The sequence below is a fragment of the Malaclemys terrapin genome, chromosome 2 (assembly GCF_027887155.1).
Source record: "Malaclemys terrapin pileata isolate rMalTer1 chromosome 2, rMalTer1.hap1, whole genome shotgun sequence".
In the NCBI taxonomy this organism is placed as follows: domain Eukaryota; kingdom Metazoa; phylum Chordata; order Testudines; family Emydidae; genus Malaclemys; species Malaclemys terrapin.
In genome coordinates this window covers 188564517-188582342 of record NC_071506.1, presented here as the reverse complement: position 1 = coordinate 188582342, position 17826 = coordinate 188564517, and the positions used below count along the sequence as shown (strand labels likewise).

The following is a 17826-nucleotide window of genomic DNA, read 5'->3' as shown; positions in this document are numbered from 1 at the left end:
ATGGAAATCGACGCTAATAGCTCCGGGAGCTATCCCACAGTGCACCACTCTGTTGACGCTCTGGACAGCAGTACGAGCTCGGATGCTCTGAACAGCCACACAGGAAAAGCCCCGGGAAAATTTGAATTTGAATTCCTTTTCCTGTCTGGCCAGTTTGAATCTCATTTCCTGTCTGGACATTGTGGCGAGCTCAGCAGCACTGGCAATGATGCAGAGCTCTCCAGCAGTGATGGCCGTGCAATCTCAGAATAGAAAGAGGGCCCCAGCATGGACTGATCGGGAAGTCTTGGATCTCATCGCTGTGTGGGGCGATGAGTCCGTGCTTTCCGAGCTGCGCTCCAAGAAACGGAATGCAAAGATCTACGAGAAGATCTCTAAAGACATGTCAGAGAGAGGATACAGCCGGGATGCAACGCAGTGCCGCGTGAAAATCAAGGAGCTGAGACAAGGCTACCAGAAGACCAAAGAGGCAAACGGACGCTCCGGATCCCATCCCCAGACATCCCGTTTCTACGAGGCACTGCATTCCATCCTAGGTGCGGCCGCCACCACTACCCCACCAGTGACCGTGGACTCTGAGGATGGGATATTGTCCACGGCCGGATCCTCGGACATGTTAGCGGACGGGGAAGATGAGGAAGGAGAAGAGGTGGACGAGGCAGTCGACAGCACTCACAACGCTGATTTCCCCGACAGCCAGGATCTCTTCATCACCCTTACAGAGATCCCCTACCAACCGTCCCCAGCCGTTACCCCGGACACAGAATCTGGGGAAGGATCAGCCAGTAAGTGTTGTAAACATCTAAACATTTATTTTTAACAGAACAGGAATATTAACAATTAAAAAAATGGGTTTCTCATGATTAGTTTGCCCTAGGCGCTTAACGGTTCAGTCATGGGCAGTGCAACTATTGAAAAAAAAATCTAGCAATGTCCAGTTTTGCATGATTGTCCTGCCCAAGCCGCTCTACTGTTTAGTCACTGCTACAGCAGCTAGAGTAAAATGTGGTCTATATGTCCGGGGATGGAGCAGAAATCCTCCTGTGACATCTCGAGGAAGCTCTCCTGGAGGTAATTGGAAATCCGTTGCATTAGGTTCCTGGGGAGAGCGGCCTTATTGGGTCCTCCGTAGTACGACACGTTGCCGCGCCACGAGACAAGCAAGTACTCTGGAATCATTGCTCTGCACAGCAGGGCGGCATACGGCCCTGGTCTTTGGAGGCTTTCCCGGAGCATTCTCTCTTTCTCGATGTCAGAGAACCTCATGAGGGTGATGTCGCTCATGGTGACCTGCTTTGAATGAGGTAGGGGAATGTTAGTGTTGGGACTGCTTTACCGTTCCTTTACAGAACTGTAACCGCTGGTTTGCAGCCACGCGGTGGAGGCGGGAGAGGGGCAGCCGAAAGGGATCGTTCCCGGGGACAGCCGCGAGGGTGTGGGACAGGAGCAGAGTTCCTGCTTGCCGGATTGCTGGCAGCAGGGACCGACATTGATTTCAATGTGAAATGAGGCCATTGCTAATATTAAAGTTTTAAGCTGCCACGAGTCTACGGCTTACCATGTCTGCCTGCAACAGAAATTCCGTTGTCCTGACACGCTTCTCAAATGTGCTGTGCAAGACCCCAGGCACTGAATGCGAAGGCCGAGAATTTGACCTTGTGCTGAGTGCGCATGTGATAGGTGCTGTGCATGGTCTTGTTCACAGAGAAAGACTATGTTCTTTGTTCACAACTACATTTATCTTTCTGAGGAATTCACTCCCTTTTTCCCATTCCCACAGCCCCATCTGCGACTGTCTCACAACCTAGCCTGGCATCACACTCCCAGAGGCTAGCGAGGATTAGGCATAGGAAGAAGAGGACACGGGAGGACATGTTCTCAGAGCTTATGGCCTGCTCCCGAGCCCAGGCAGCACAGCAGACCCAGTGGCGGGAGAACTTGTCCCAAATGCAGCAAGCAAACATGGATCGGGAGGAGAGGTGGCGGCAGGAAGACCAGCAGGCGACTCAAACCCTGCTTGGACTACTGAGGGAGCAAACGGACACGCTCCGGCGCCTTGTGGATGTTCTGCAGGAGGACAGAGCCCCACTGCAGTCCATCTCTAACCGCCCTCCCCTGCCACCAAGTCCCATACCCCCCTCACCCAAAGTGCACAGAAGGAGAGGCGGCAGAGTCCACGCCAACTCTCACTCCACCCCTGCAGAGAGCTCTAGAAGCAGAAGGCTCTCATTCCCCAAAATTTGACAAGTTCTTTCCTTCCCGCCTGACACAAGCCCCCGTCCAAGTTTCACCTCCCAGTTCCATGTGTAGTTGATAATAAAAAATATGTTTCTGTTAACTAATGTTTCCATCATGTTCTTTTGGAGGAGGGGGGGAAAGGGGGATGGTAATTGGACAGGACAGTCACCTTTGGCAGGGTACATAGGCGGGGGCAGGTACAGCAGCAGGGCACATACACAGTGCAGTGACTAGTTGCCCTGGTCAGTCTGGGAGGTGGTTTTCATGTTCTGTAGTGGGGGGTGGGTTGCTCTGTGACTTTGTGGCGGGGGAGGGCAGTTACAGATCTTAAGCGGCGGTCCTTATGCAGGATCACAGAGCCACACAGCAGGAGATCTGTAACCGTCCTCCCCCTGCCACAAAGTCACATAGCCCCCCCATACACACAGTCCCGATCAGGAGGGGTGACAGGCTCCGTTGAAAGAACCAGCCCACCACAGCGGAGCCTGTCAATCCTTGAGTTTAGAAGCTTTCTTTGCGTCACTACACTACACCCGCTCCGCACCACAATCCGCGTCCCAGTTTTAAAAAATTCCCGCGAAAACAGTAGTAAAGAAAACGGTGTTCATTAACAAAGTAGAACTGATTTTATTTCGAAACGTGTGTTGGAAGGGGGGGAGAAGGGGGTATGTAACTGGAGAGGATAGTCAACATTAACTGGGTAAAGAAACGGGGGCAGGTTCGGCTTCTCTGTACACAAACTTTACAGTCACAGGTTACCCTGCTCACTCAGGAACCTAGCTTTCAAAGCCTCCCGGATGCACAGCGCGTCCCGCTGGTCTCTTCTAATCGCCCGGCTGTCTGGCTGTGCGTAATCAGAAGCCAGGCTATTTTCCTCAACCTCCCACCCCGCCATAAAGGTCTCCCCCTTGCTCTCACAGAGATTGTGGAGCACACAGCAAGCTGCTATAACAATGGGGATATTGGTTTCGCTGAGATCACAGCGAGTCAGCAAGCTTCTCCATCTCCCCTTGAGACGGCCAAAAGAACACTCCACCACCATTCTGCACTTGCTCAGCCGGTAGTTGAAGAGTTCTTTTTCACTGTCCAGGGCGCCAGTATAGGGCTTCATGAGCCAGGGCATTAGCGGGTAGGCTGGGTCCCCGAGGATGACTATAGACATCTCCACATCCCCAACAGTTATTTTGTGGTCCGGGAAGTAAATACCTTGCTGCAGCCGTCTAAACAGACCAGAGTTCCTGAAAACACGAGCGTCATGAACCTTGCCCGGCCATCCGACGTAGATGTTGGTAAAACGTCCCCTGTGGTCCACCAGTGCTTGCAGCACCATTGAAAAGTAGCCCTTTCTGTTAATGTACTGGCTGGCCTGGTGGTCCGGTGCCAGGATAGGGATGTGAGTTCCATCTATGGCCCCACCGCAGTTTGGGAATCCCATCACTGCGAAGCCATCTATGATCGCCTCCACGTTTCCCAGGGTCACTACCTTTGGCAGCAGTACATCAACGATTGCCTTGGCTACTTGCATCACAACAACCCCCACAGTAGATTTGCCCACCCCAAACTGGTTCGCGACTGACCAGTAGCTGTCTGGCGTTGCAAGCTTCCAGAGGGCTATGGCCACTCGCTTCTGGACAGTCAGGGCTACTCGCATCCGGGTGTCATTGCGCTTCAGGGCAGGGGACAGCAACTCACAAAGTTCCAGGAAAGTTCCCTTCCGCATGCGAAAGTTTCGCAGCCACTGGGATTCATCCCAGACCTGCAGCACTATGCGGTCCCACCACTCAGTGCTTGTTTCCCGTGCCCAGAATCGCCGTTCCACGGCATCAACATGACCCATTGCCACCGTGATGTCCTCGGCGCTGGGTCCCCTGCTTTCTGAGAGGTCTGTGCTACTCTCAGACTTCAGGCCATCACCGCGGTGACGTAGCCTCCTCGCCTGACTTATCTGCATCTGCCTCAGGGAAAGGTGTATGATAAGCTGCGAGGCGTTGAGAGCGGCCACAACTGCAGCGATGGTCGCAGTGTGCTCCATGCTCGCAGTGCTGTGGCGTCCGCGCTGTCACTGACTAGAAAAGTGCGCGAACTGATTTCCCGCCGGCGCTTTCAGGGAGGGAGGGCGGGAGTGATGGACGGATGACGACAGTTACCCAAAAGCACCCTGGACACATTTTTTTTACCCAGAAGGCATTTGCGGCTCCACCCAGAATTCCAATGGGCAGCGGGGACTCCGGGAACTGTGGGATAGCTGCCCACAGTGCACAGCTTCCAATGTCGACGCTTTCCCCATTAGTGTGGACTCACAAAGTCGAATTACTGTCCTTAGTGTGGACACACACGTTCGACTTTGCAATATCGATTCCAAAAATTCGATTTAAGTAAAATCGAACTACTCTCGTAGTGTAGACAAGGCCTAAGAATATACATTAACATTTTAACTAGTGTCCCTTAAGTGACTTGCCACAAGATGTCAGAACACGTTAGTATTATAGCTCACTGGGTCTAATATTAATTTAATTTTCTTTTTTTATATACAGGAACTAGATACAGTGCTCCTGTCAGCTAATTGCTAAGTTATCTGCCAAAAAACTAGAGTTTTGAGGTGCCTAAGTAGCCCCTGGAATCAAGATTAAATCCCCCCCCCAAATCTGCAGTGGCGCCCCTGAAGATACCTTCCACACCCTGGCCTGACCACTAAACATCACTGCTGGTGACTGTTCCCCTTCACAAGCACCTTCTGTGGGCTTGCAGTTTTTAAAATATCTTGACTCAAATGTTGTGTAAATTGTTTTAAGAATGGACTGTTCCATTGTGGAATTTCATTTTGGGAGTTCAGTATAAGAACCTGAAGAGAATCAAAACCATGTAAGCTTTCCTCTCATAGTTTGTGATGTGACCACACTCCTCAATAGCTATAGTCCCATAATTCACACATTATTTACTTCGTAATTAGCCCAAGTTTTACAGAGAGCGCAGATGAGAGCAGTTGTCAGTATATGTGCTATATGCATCATCTGGCATACCCCATGATTTTTAATGAACTAGGCTCCCATCCTGCAAGCACTTACACATGTGCTTAACTTTACTATGATGAGCACTCATAATAGGAGTAAAGTTAAACACATGAATAATTGTTTGCAGGATTGGGGGCCCAGTGAAGACTGTAACTAGCATAAAATAAGTGTTCCTAAATAAGATGGAAGGTAATAAAGTGGAATGCAACCTACAACACATCAGGTTTCATTATCGTTATTCTTATGTTTTGAGTATTGTATACATAATCTGTTTCATAGTCATGTTGGTGTGCAGTTAACTGTAAAGTGAAAAATGGTGGGTTTTCTATACTTTATTGTTGCTCAATTATCTCCACGACAAATTGCTGAATATACAGTTCAAAAGGTGAATTTCTAACTGCCAAGTGCCAGATGCCTGGAAACTTACTCTGAAATTTGAAAATAAAACTATTCCTTTTGTTATACATCATACCCAGGCAGTAATGAAGATTCTTCATTTAGAAGTTAGCTGATAATTTATTCTTACCACTTCCCTCTCTTTCAGCTGTATTGGCTCAGCAGTGGTAACAGAAGTAAAAAGCAGACCTGGGCTAAAGCTGCAAAAAATGCTCCAGGAATATTCATTCAAATGTATTTACTTCAGCTTTTTATGTTCCCTATTTGTGTTCTGCGAATATGTGAGTGGTTACATTTTGCTGGCGTATATATGTTCTCAGAAAGCGAATTTCAGAGCACCAGCATATATGCAAACCAAATTTTAAATGTCCATGAGCAAGTTCTTGCCTCAGGTGTGCTTACATGCTCACTCAATCTGAAATTGAAATGATCCCAAGTGATATATCTGAACAGTCACTGCTAAGCAGTGCAGCTCAGATTTTGAACATCTGTGACAAAGGCACAGTGCACCAAATGTGAAAAGAGCAAGTGAGTGGAGAATTCAGATCAGTAGCCTTTTACACCTGCTATGGACAGGTGAAAATTACTACAGTGAAGAATAAGGCCCTAAAATATTTGGGGGAGACAATTGGATTTGTGCTCTAGAATCCCATATGGATTCCTGAATCTCTCCCCCTTATCACTTTCCATAGTATTTTATATTTCAGTTAAGTTTTTGTTTTAATTACGTCTATGTTCCAGTACGTATGGTGCTTTCCATTAAGATTATAAAAGCTCTGAAACAGTCTAGATTACATACCACCTTAGCCCATATAAGTACTCATGTATCATATAAATATGTATTTAGATACATGTTAATGTGCATAATATTGACAAGATAGATATAACTGCTCATCTTTCTATGCTTAAATACTCCGTTCCTTGGCTTCTGATTAAACTAGACCTTAAGAGTCTCTTTTGCTCAGATCTTCATGTTCCTGGGAACATTTTAGTGTGCAAATTCCAGACATTATGGGCTGTCTCACTTCTTGGTCTTCTTTCAAAGACTACTTCAGTTCTCATTGATTCTTGGACTATTGCCATGAAAGACAATGACAGCTTGACCCTTATCAGTGATGCATCTGTACATGCACATGGAATCTGCATACTTAACATCTTAAAAATCTGTAATAGATAGGGCTGTAGTGCCCCTTAATTCCATAGCTAAAGAAAACATCAGTGGGTTGGAGGAGAAGATGCTGCATTTGGAGCTGGCTGCAAGAGTCTCAACAGGCAGCTTCTACCCTTCTTCAGTCCCTGTGGCAGTGGCTTTGGGAGGAGGAGGAGATTGATAATGGTCTATTTTCCTCTGGCTAGCAAAAGTAACAGCTTCACAAATGGGGAGGTGGATCATAACCTGCTTTCCCATTTGTCCTGTCTCTAGCAGCAGCAGTAGCTCCTAGAAGCCCATTTCCTCTAATAGTAGTTTCCTGCTAGTTTTACACTGATTCTTGCAGATATGGGTCTGGAGACACTATGGAGTTCAGTGGGCCCTTAAATACACTTTTCTCTTTTCCAGATAAAAGATGTCAGTAGAATAACAGAACTGGGGACTTATGGCCTCCAGTATTTCATTGCCTGATTTTTAAGTTACTGCAACTCCAAAGCACATCTGAAATCACTAACTTTGTTTTATCCTCTCGTCATATGAAAATATATTTTAAAAAAACTTCAAGAGACACTCTTAAAGCAAACTGTGGACCCCCACCCCTAGCCAAGCATGATTTTGTGCCAAGATTCTTTATAATGGAAAGTTCAATTTGCACTATGAAAACAGAGTTCTTTAAGTCTGATTTATCTTTTTGTTCTCACTTATCTTAAAATGCAACATGATTTTCTGGCATTTTAAAGTCTCGAATTGGATCAAGGGTGAATAACAACTTGGATGCTAATGGGTATTTACACCTGTGAAGTTTCTGGGGCCAAACACAGAGCAGTATATATTGGGTACTTTAATTATGATTATCAGCATCTTGCAAAAAGTAACAAAACTCTGTGTCACTTGAGCAGATCTTCATCATAAATGGAACTAAACACATTGGGAATACATCTGGGATGTGCATTCAATTACAAATGGAGATTGCCTGTAGGCTTGCTCCTCTTCTCACTGAGGAGTCAATAAGAGTTTTTTGCCATTGAATTCAATGGGACAGGATCAAGCTCCGTAGCTGAGTTCTCATTCAATACACTTTATTTGTTTTTATAGACTAGAATAATAAATGCATTGTTACAAAATAATTTGTTAGTGGGTCTAGTTAGGTTATATCCTTGTAACCTTTTGCCTGTTTCTCTTTCTTCTCTGTTATCAGAGCAGTATTTTATCTGGTGTTTGCTATGTTCTGCCTTTTAAGCTGGCCATTAAGCAATGAACAATTGGTGTGTATTTAATCATTTTCAATATATGCATGCAGTGGAAGGTTTGCTATTGATTTCAGTGGAAGCAGGAAGTGGGCACCATATAGGTTATTCAGATTTTTTTCTTGAGAAATATTGATTGATTAGGAAATCTAGTAAATGAACTAAGGCCTGTTTCTCTCTCTTAAACTAGTGTAAACCAAGAGTAACATCACTGAAGTCAACAGGATTATTATGTAACCTCATTGTCAATGACACTGGAATCAAGTCCCTCATGCTTAGTGGAATTAGTGCTAATTACTAGGATTTATAATATCAATTTTTAATAGTTTCATTTGGAAAGGTCATTGGATCAGTAGCTGACATTATAAATTCAGACACACCATGATCATATAGTTTGCTTTTTCGGCTCATAGGGATTTAAGAAGCAATTGGATCTACTAATTCTTAGTAGAATCAAGGTTTAATGACTAGAAGAACCAAGGATAACTAATGTTATTAATTTCTATGTCACTCAGTTTTTAATCATTGCTGGTTTAACAGCATCTGATCTGGCAATGAGCCACAGTAGGGTTCTGGGAAGTGTCAGTCATGACACTTCCCAGGGGCCAAATTGCAGAGACGTCAGCAAAATAGTGCTACTATTCAGGAAGCCTTATTCCTTTGTTTTGTTTGAACTTTGTCTGTGGGAAGCCATTTACATTGTATTTGACTTTGGTCACCGGGGACCAGGCTTTTGGTTTGTGGCAGTGCAGTTCCCACCGGAGAGATGTGAAGTTCAGACATCCCATGTGGACTAGACATGTGATGCCTGAATTTCCCCTCTGTTTGATATACCATGCAATATATTTTAAATTAAGGGTCTGGTTCTGATGCCAGTTATGTAAGTATAAATCAAGAACAACCTCCATTAAGGGTAAGGCTTTCAAAAAGGAATGGTGATTTTTGGGAGCCCCATTTGAGACACCTTAAAGGGGCCTGATTTTCAGAGGGTGGATACTTAGAGCTGTTTGGAAAGCTGGATACCAAAACACTGAGGCACCCAAAATACCCTAATCAATTCTGAAAATCTTGCTCATAGTATGTCAAAGGAATTTAGATGTGAAAATAGAATCAAATCCCAAATCTATAGAAAATATAAGATTATATCAATCTGTCTAGTCTTTTAGCAGTTATTTTTTTTCGGTAACCCACAGATTATTTTGCAATCAAATCTACAGAGTAAAATAGTAATCTCAACATTCTAGTACACTTATTCAATGCTCCTGTAAAAGAGAAAACAATAATCTAACTGAACAGAGTCTAAGCCTTGGACAGCCTGATTAATCTGAGTTGCCACTGCTTGGCTGCTGATTAAAGTCCTTCCTGTTAGGAAGACAATTCTAAGTATTCTGTGGAGAAAACTGATAAAACTTAGGCTGAGTCATCTGCTTCTTGATACTACACCAATATCTTGAGTGGGCAAATGCATGGTTTTCTCTGCTAAGTTTCAGCCTATGTTGCTCACTGAGGAACTGAAAGTATAATAATTACTTTAGACTACAACCTGTGCTGTTGGCCCATGTTCCTCCTAGCTGGTGAAGGCCAGTGTAGAAGCAGTAGATCCATTTGTGATGGAGATTGTCAGTGTCTCTATTAAGGAGGGCAAGATGCAACTGGTTTCAAAGGAAGCTTGCATGAATCCTTTGCCCAAGAAACTTTTGCTTGACATAGACAATCTGCGAGACAAGGTGGGTGAGGTAATATCTTTTATTGAGCTCTTACAGAGCTCTGTGTAGCTCGAAAGCTTGTCTCTCTCACCAACAGAAGCTGGTCCAATAAAAGATATTACCTCACTCATCTAATACTCTGGGACCGACATGGCTACAACAACACTGTATAGACAATCTGGCCAGTTATCAGCATGTTTCCAATCTTCCCTCTTTGGGTAAGGTGCTGGGAAAGTTGTGGCAAGACACTTCTTTCATTATCTAGATGTCTCTGATCTCCTGGATACTTATTAACTTAGGTGCAGGTGGATTTAGCACAAGAACCATACTGGTTTAATTGGTCAATTGATTTCTTTCTAAGAATGAACAGTGACTAGGTGTCCATGCTGATATCAGGTCTGTCTGATTCCTTCAATATTGTTGATCATAAGGTATTGCTGACTTGTATATCAGGAGTGGGTAAAGTCGTTATTGAGTGACTCCATTTTTTACTGGCCCAGAGGTTCCCCCAAGGGTGCGTTGGGGATTTGCTTGTTAGCCCCAGGAGCACTCATACAGGCTCTGGTTGCTGCTTTTTTTCAGTTGTTAGGAGGAGGTTCATGTAGAGGTGTTAGTGTCCTCAGTATGCTGATGACAGCCAGTTTTATGTCTCACCCCCAAGTCAAGATTATTTGAATCCCTTTCCCAGTGTCGAGTGGCAATTGGAGCATAAATGACAGCAAGTTGGCTGAGGGCCAATCTAGATAAGATGGAGGTGATGTTGGTAGCTTGAGAGGAACAACAGGAGGTTATATATATCAGCCCTTTTGACTGAGAAACTGCTTCTGTCACTCGGTATCTGACACCATAATTTGGGGGTCTGATTAGCCCAACAACGACTGTCAGATGATCCAGGAGCAGCTGTTGTCAGGATGGTTTTTTTCCCCTAGCTGTGCTTATCTACAAGGGAATAACCTCTTCTTTTTGGTGTGGATCTTGGTATCTTGCTGCATGCTTTTGTCACTTCAACATTAGGCTAATGCAGTGTGCTTTCCGAGAAATTGATTTAGAAGCTGAAACTAGAGCAAAATTTTGCTAACCACTTGGGACTCAACCATGAGGCCTCTTGTGCACCCCTAGGAGATCAAGGGGTTATAAAAAGCCACCTTTCCTCTTATACAGGCTCCCTGAATTGACAGAGTCTAGGTTGGGAGGTGGAGCAGCTGCCACCAGACTGCTATTCCCCATCCTCGGCAGGTGGTGGTGGACAGGGGCAGAAAATGGAGCCTTGGCTCCATTTCCCTCTCAATATGCCCGTGCACAGTCAGGAGCCAGCACAGAAGGAGAAATGAGATACAACAGCAAGTGAGGCTGGCACAGCTTGCTTCTTGCCTGGAATGAGCAGAAAGCATCAGACTGTGTCTCCCAGTATTACAAACCAGTTCATGTCCTGCTCCTGGAGCAGCTCTGATTGGTTGGACTGTAAGGCCAGTTGAGCCCTAGGTGAGCAGAGTGTGCTGCACTGAGCACTCATTAGCTTCTATGTTGAACCTAAAGGTGTTGACTTTGATCCACACACGCCTTATTGGCTTGGTGGCTTCAGAGCCTGCCTCATGCCCTGTGCCAGGTGGGCACAGTTACAATCAATGCAGGTGTTTGAGCTGCAGGCCCTACAATGTAAGGGAGAGGGAGCTGCTGACAGTGCAAAGTCCCTCAGTTTTGAAATTGACTCTCCATTCACCTCATGGTCACTGTGCTGGGGAGGACTCCCCACACTAGCCCTGCAAAAGCTGAATTAGGCCAGGTGGGTCCAATCAGCTAATTAGGCTGCTAGCAGGAGAGATTTAGGCAGCTAATTAAGGACAGGCTCTCCTGTGCAGGAATAGGCAGGGACTGTATAAAGCCAGGTAGCTGGCTGCAGAGAGGGGGGGCTGCTGTGATGATGATTATGATTGATTGTGACAAAAAGCTGCAGCCACTTCCTGAGTGGAGGGAGTTGGTGGTTGGTAAACCCAGGGAGGGGTGAAGCCTGATATGTAGGAAGAAGCCCAGGGAAACACCAGCAAGTGGTAGGACTGTACAGGGACTGTGGCTGCTTGTTATAGGGTCCCTAGGCTAGAGCCTAGTGTAGAGGGTTGACCTGGGTTCCCCTACCAACCACAGGGGAGTGGTGCAGAGCATTGGAGGTGCCAGCCAGATGGCAGGTCTGGAAAGAGTGTGAATTCCTTGGAAGGGGAGGACTTTAGTGACTTGACTGGAGGGCCAAGCCACAGAGGATGCTGCACACGCAGGAGAGAGCAGATTAGCAGAGCAAGACAAGATGAGAGAAGACAACACCAGTGGCAGAGCGCAAGCTGGCAGAGCTAATCCCAAGGACAGTCAGCAGCAGGTGCTGCTTGTGGTGAGTGGATCCTGTGACTGTTTGTTTCAAATAGCTTGACTTTATTCAACTTCAGGGCACTCTGCAAAGCTTGTAAATCTCTTTTCCTGGGCTTCTTGGGAGGGTGGCCATTCAGAGGAAATGAGGATTGGTGGGGTGATAAAGTACTGCTCAGTAAAAGTCACAGTATAAGGATCCAGCCCTATAGAATTCTACTTGGGTATCTAAACAATGGTTTGAGCCTGTGGACCCCTGGGGGTCTGCAGACTATGTCTAAGATCGACGTCTCTCTTTGAAAAAATTTAGGGGTCCATATATGAAAAAAGATTGAAAACCATTGATCTAAAACATCAAAGCCTTAGTGTTTCTAAATGCTGAATGAAATGGGGTTAAAAAAAGGCTATGAAACAAGTAGCTTGGCAAATATCAACTTCCTTAAATGAGATGCATTGCTAAGTGCCATCTGCTTGATTTATGAATACATTTAGATAAAAATAAACTGATCCAGTAATAAATCTTGTATATGGCAATACAAGAGCTAATTTTACAGCTATATCCAGAACTCGGTCACTTTGACCTTGACATGCAACAATTTGATAGTTTTCTCCCTGCTTTCTAGGTGAAGAATTTAAAAATTCACTAGGGAAGAGAAAATAGAGAAATGACCTTTTTATCAAGACATGTCTTTTGCTACCTGATACCACACTGTCAGGGACTCTTATTTATTATACTGCTGCACTGGTTCATCTTTCCATTTTCTAATCTACCCCTTGCTTGAATGGGCCCATTGTCAAAGCTATACTTCTAGGACTGGATAGGGCTCCCTTCAAAGCTTGACACTACTACTCCTTTAATTGGCTAGAGCTCAAGATGAAAGCAGTATATTAGACAATTGCATGTAGAGTCAAAAGAATACAAACAGATATTAGAATATTGTGGGCAATAATGCTCTTGCCACTAGTTATAAACTTCAGAGATCCAAACATGTTTTATTATTTCAGTGTATGTAATAACTATTTTCAGTAGCACTTACTTTATATTCATATAGCACTGTGTGTGTGTGATATAAGGAAGAGAAAGAAGGAAACAGACTGAGGATGGAGGTGGAAGAGGAAAAAAGAGGACTGTGAGAGGGCACAAGGTGATGAGGAAAGGGTTGGGTAGGAGATGTGAGGAAAATATAGGAAGAGGGGAGACAGAAAATGGAGAAAAATCAAAAGAAAATGGAAAAAGATATAGAGAGACAGAAAAAAGTCAGAGAAAATCCATCAAAACCGAAAGATCGATCAGTCACAGACAAAGTGCATTAAAGGCCCTGATATTGTGAAGATTTCTGCATGTGTTTAATTATGACGTTGGGAGTAGTCCCACTGAAATCAATGGAACTAATCAGCGCACACAAAATTAAGCACAAGTGTAAGCTCCTGCAGAGACTTAGGGGAAAACCCAGCTAAATATTGATGGGTTAGAAGCATCAAGGAAGAGAAAAGTGCCACCAGACCCTGGCAGAACACCAGATGCAAATCCCACAGACATATCTTCACTGCTACAATGATCAGTACCCTCACCCCAACACTTTCAAGATCCAGGGGTCCTACACACACCTATCACAACATTTAGTGTACCTCATCCAGTGCACTAAATGCCCCAATAACAAGTATGTGGGTGAAACCAGACTATTACTACGTTCTCAAATGACCTAATGCAGGACAGTGATAAAAGACATCATATCACCTGTGGTTGAACGCTTTTCAAAAAGAGGTCAGATACTCATCCTCAAAGGAAACCTGCACAACACTTTCGAAAGATGCGCCTGGAAGTTTAAATTCATAACTTTGCTAGACACTAAAAATAATGGACTGACTAGAGACACTGGATTTATGGCTTATTACAACAATCTGTAACCTGCTAAGAACCCTGCCAGTTGCTTTCCCCGGTCTCTTTCCTCTTTTAGACTGGAGGGGTGTTAATGAGGCATTGCACCATGAATGGTCCCTTGAAATGTGTTAACTACTTGTATTTAGCAGTGACAGTTTGAGTTAGTTTCCCAGACCTGAAGAAGAGCTCAGTGTAAGCTTGAAAGCTTCTCTCTCTCTCTCACCAATAGAAGCTGGTCCAATAAAAGGTATTGCCCTCACCCTCCTTGTCTCTCTAATAGCCTTGGACCAACATGGCTACAACACTGTGTACAAGGAAGAACAATGTCACTTAACTTGGGGTAGGCAAGCTACAACAGAGGAGGAGCTAGAAAAGGCTGTTACAGATATTTTGACATTAAAATATATCCATATTCCATAAAGTTTTTAAACACTTATGTTATGACCTGTACAAGTATGGACATAGGATAATGATCCTCTATAAGGTGTGACTAAAATAAGCAGGAGCAGCAGTTACACGGACCTTACAACCTGGTCCCTGTCCAGGATCCTTTGTCGCTGAAAATGCGTAGCCAAAGAAATCTGACCTATACACTCTCAGACCGTCATAGGTTGCAATGAATATCTGTTCTGAGCACATGCTATTGACTGCGCAGCTTACGTGTACCACACAATAACTTGTAGTAGAGCTGTCCACAACTTTCCTCTGCTTCTGTGTGAATCCTAAACTCAATGTAACAGTTTCCCCATTTAACAGTTCTTGCTCTGCCTCTAGCACTGTGAGCTTAATTGAAAGCCCACTGAATTTAAGACTATCATTGATTGGCTTTGGCCCTTGCAGAGGAAGACAATAGAAATATACAGCAGCATTAATATAGCCAAGCTACATAAGAGTATGCCTAAATCAGTCTGACCATAGCAAACATATGAAAGCCTGGGGTATGTCTCAGAACAGACAAATTTAATCTATATTTAGTGAAGGGGAAAAGTCATAGGTTCAGAACTCAGTTTGGATACTTAGCCAAGCCATCAGAACCTACAGAGAACCCAAGAAAGGGAGATGGCATGAGAGGGTGCTGAGGACATTGTGGGGGTTTTAAGTTATTCGTTGTCCCAAAAACCAAGGAGAGTATCATGACAAAATCCTTGATAAACATTTGTTAAGCTTACAACTTACTATTATAGATAAACATTGCTGATAAAACTATGGACATGAACAGTGAGGGGAAGGTAGATTTAATCCTCCGATACCTGCACAGTTCATGCAATGGAGATTTGTAAATTTCCAAAAAACAGACTTAAAACAGTCTTTCGCTTGCACATCTCTAGTGGCTGGGAGACAATGAAGTAGTGGAGGTGTGGACTGCAAAGTCACTTCAGATCTGACTGGCAAGTATCCAGGGGCTGCTGTTCTGTAACACAGCACTGTTAGGTAGCTTATTGGCGACAGGGCTGGAAGCTGGGACTAGAGCTGAGCAAATAATGGGTCTTTCAGTTCTCTGGTGATTTTAGAAAAATGTTCAGGTTGAACATGTTTGTTTGATTTTTAATTAAGAAACAAAAGTATTTAAGTGGTCAAAATCAAAAGGAAAATTTGAAACAAAAATGTTTTGAAAAATAGAATTTTTTTTAGCAATTTTAAATTCAATGAAACCGACAAAGTTGCTAAACACTTCAGTGTCATTGAATCTTCATTTCCTCCACCCAAAAGTGTGTGTGGTGTGGTTTTTATTTATTTGGACAATGAATTTTGCCCAGTTCTACCTGGGTGCTTATAAAAGTCTGAGTCTTTACTGTGTGAGGCAGAAGGCCCAGCCAGGTCAGCTGAGGCTGCAGCTGCTCGCTTTCTGTAAGTGGCCCAGCCACCACCACCAGAATGGGACAGCGCGCCACACTGCGTGGGTTCTGAAAACAGATTATTGCCTCAGGTTGCTGACGTCAGGCAGACTCTTGTCATTCTTTTTTAGTTTTGTTACCTGAATCCTTGTGATTTTTCCACTTCCCCTGGGAATTCTTCAAGATCCCCATCCCCCTTCAAGTCTGAGGAGTCTTCATTTATTCTCCCTATTCACTCCCCTCTCCTCTACAGTTCTAGCATCAGTCCTCCTTCCAGCAAAGAAAAGCTACATATTGCTGTCAGTTCTACTCCTTCTGACAGTTGGAGGGGTACCTGGGAGAGCAATGTGAATTGCTCCTTCCACCCAGTGACAGACATACTGCCTTCCTTGCTCATTCCTGGAGAGCTATCAAGCGAAGGACCCAAACTGAGATCCTCTCTGTAGCAAACCAATGGCCAACTCAAACATGCTGTTTCCTCTGTGCGCTCCTGACCGTCTTTACTAGCCCTTGGCCATAACAGGATCATTTGGAACTGCTGTTTGCATTCTCACATACTGCATTGTGCCAACCCACATGTGAACACTAGGCTGGATTGCATCTTTACCACAGCCCTGAGTAAAGGGTGGAGGATGATCTATACCCCCCATGAGTGCCACCAGGAGAAACTGTGCATCCAGAAACACCCTTCTAAGGCACAGTTGTTCCAATGCTCTCCTCTTGCACTGAGGAGGGAGATAACTTGCTACAACCTTTTACAGCATGCAGCATATTTTCCCCCCTCACATCCAGCTAGCCAGTGCATGGGAAAGCAAAACCATGGCTACACTTCTCCATGCCCAATCCTAGTAAGATGCCCCCTACCTTTACTCAAATTGGGTTCACAGCCTTCCCCCGTGCCCGCCCCCCCAGCCTTAAGCGCCACAGTCCAGATGGAGCTGGATGGGGGAGAGGAGCTTACGCTGTCCTATGAAGCCAAGTGGGACCTAGCCACACACTCTCTGGTGTACACTTGTGCAACCCCAAGACCATGACACACAATTCTGTAATTATAAACATTTTGAGAAGTGAATCATCTGAGTGTTAGAGTAGGTGGGTGCACATCATTGTGTTTTCTGTCTGGTAAAACGGGCTACTCTGCACACATACTAATTTTTATGGCATACGAAAGGAAGTGCACGTGCATATTGAAAAGTAAGATCAAGCCCTGTATCTTTAATCCTGGAGCCATATGTGAACAATGTTTTGTTGCACCAGAAAGGTTTATAGCCATTTAATCACATTATATTGCTTTGTAGCAAATTATAGCATTGTAATACATTGTACATTGCTGCTGTAAAAGGCAATTTATGAAGGGCGGACCTATTTATTTCCAAATCTGAAAACATTCAGCTTTTGTTTTTAAGTAGTTCTCCAGCCACCAGTAGTCATAAATTCAGAATTGTGACTTAAAATGCAGCTGTGAAACTCTTAAGTGTTTCTTGCTGATTTATTCATAAATGTCACAGTGCTCTTCAGAACAGGAAAATTAATTAGGGAGGCAATTGCTAATGTGCAAATGCACAAAATAAAAGGTATTTCATCTAAATTGGGGATTTCACATTTGTCAAGAAAAGACAGCGGAATCCATGAGGACATGCCTTTGGAAAGGGCAAATCTCTCTTTGTGTGTGTGTGGAGCTGGGGGAGGTCAGGTCTTCAAGCCAGTGAAACAGTGTGTGGGTCCAGTACACTCCCCCAGCACTGAAACCAGCTCTGAACTTGAATGATCAACTGAAAATGATGGAATCCAATTAGGCTGAATACATCACCTACCACAGTCAATCAAAGGCTTCCCTCAATCTCCATCCACCCCCCACAAGAATCTGGTGTGTTGTGCCCTAACTGGAACCTCCTACATTCCAGTCCCTCTGTCCCCCTGCAGGTGTGTCCAAAGTGACACAAAAGCCTCTCCAGTCCTCTCAGCGGAGAGCTAAAGGGCACAGGATCTTTGTAGAATCTATGAAG

General features: G+C 44.5%; 1 protein-coding gene across 1 annotated transcript; it reads left to right on the top strand.

Annotated features, from left to right (window-relative positions):
* The first annotated feature begins 516 nt into the window (after positions 1-516).
* LOC128832476 (uncharacterized) lies at positions 517-2284 on the top strand. Its single transcript, XM_054019899.1, has 2 exons — positions 517-785; positions 1781-2284. The coding sequence occupies exons 1-2, from the start codon at positions 614-616 to the stop codon at positions 2242-2244; spliced, it is 636 nt and encodes a 211-aa protein (XP_053875874.1). The 5' UTR covers positions 517-613; the 3' UTR covers positions 2245-2284.
* Positions 2285-17826: the final 15542 nt, after the last annotated feature.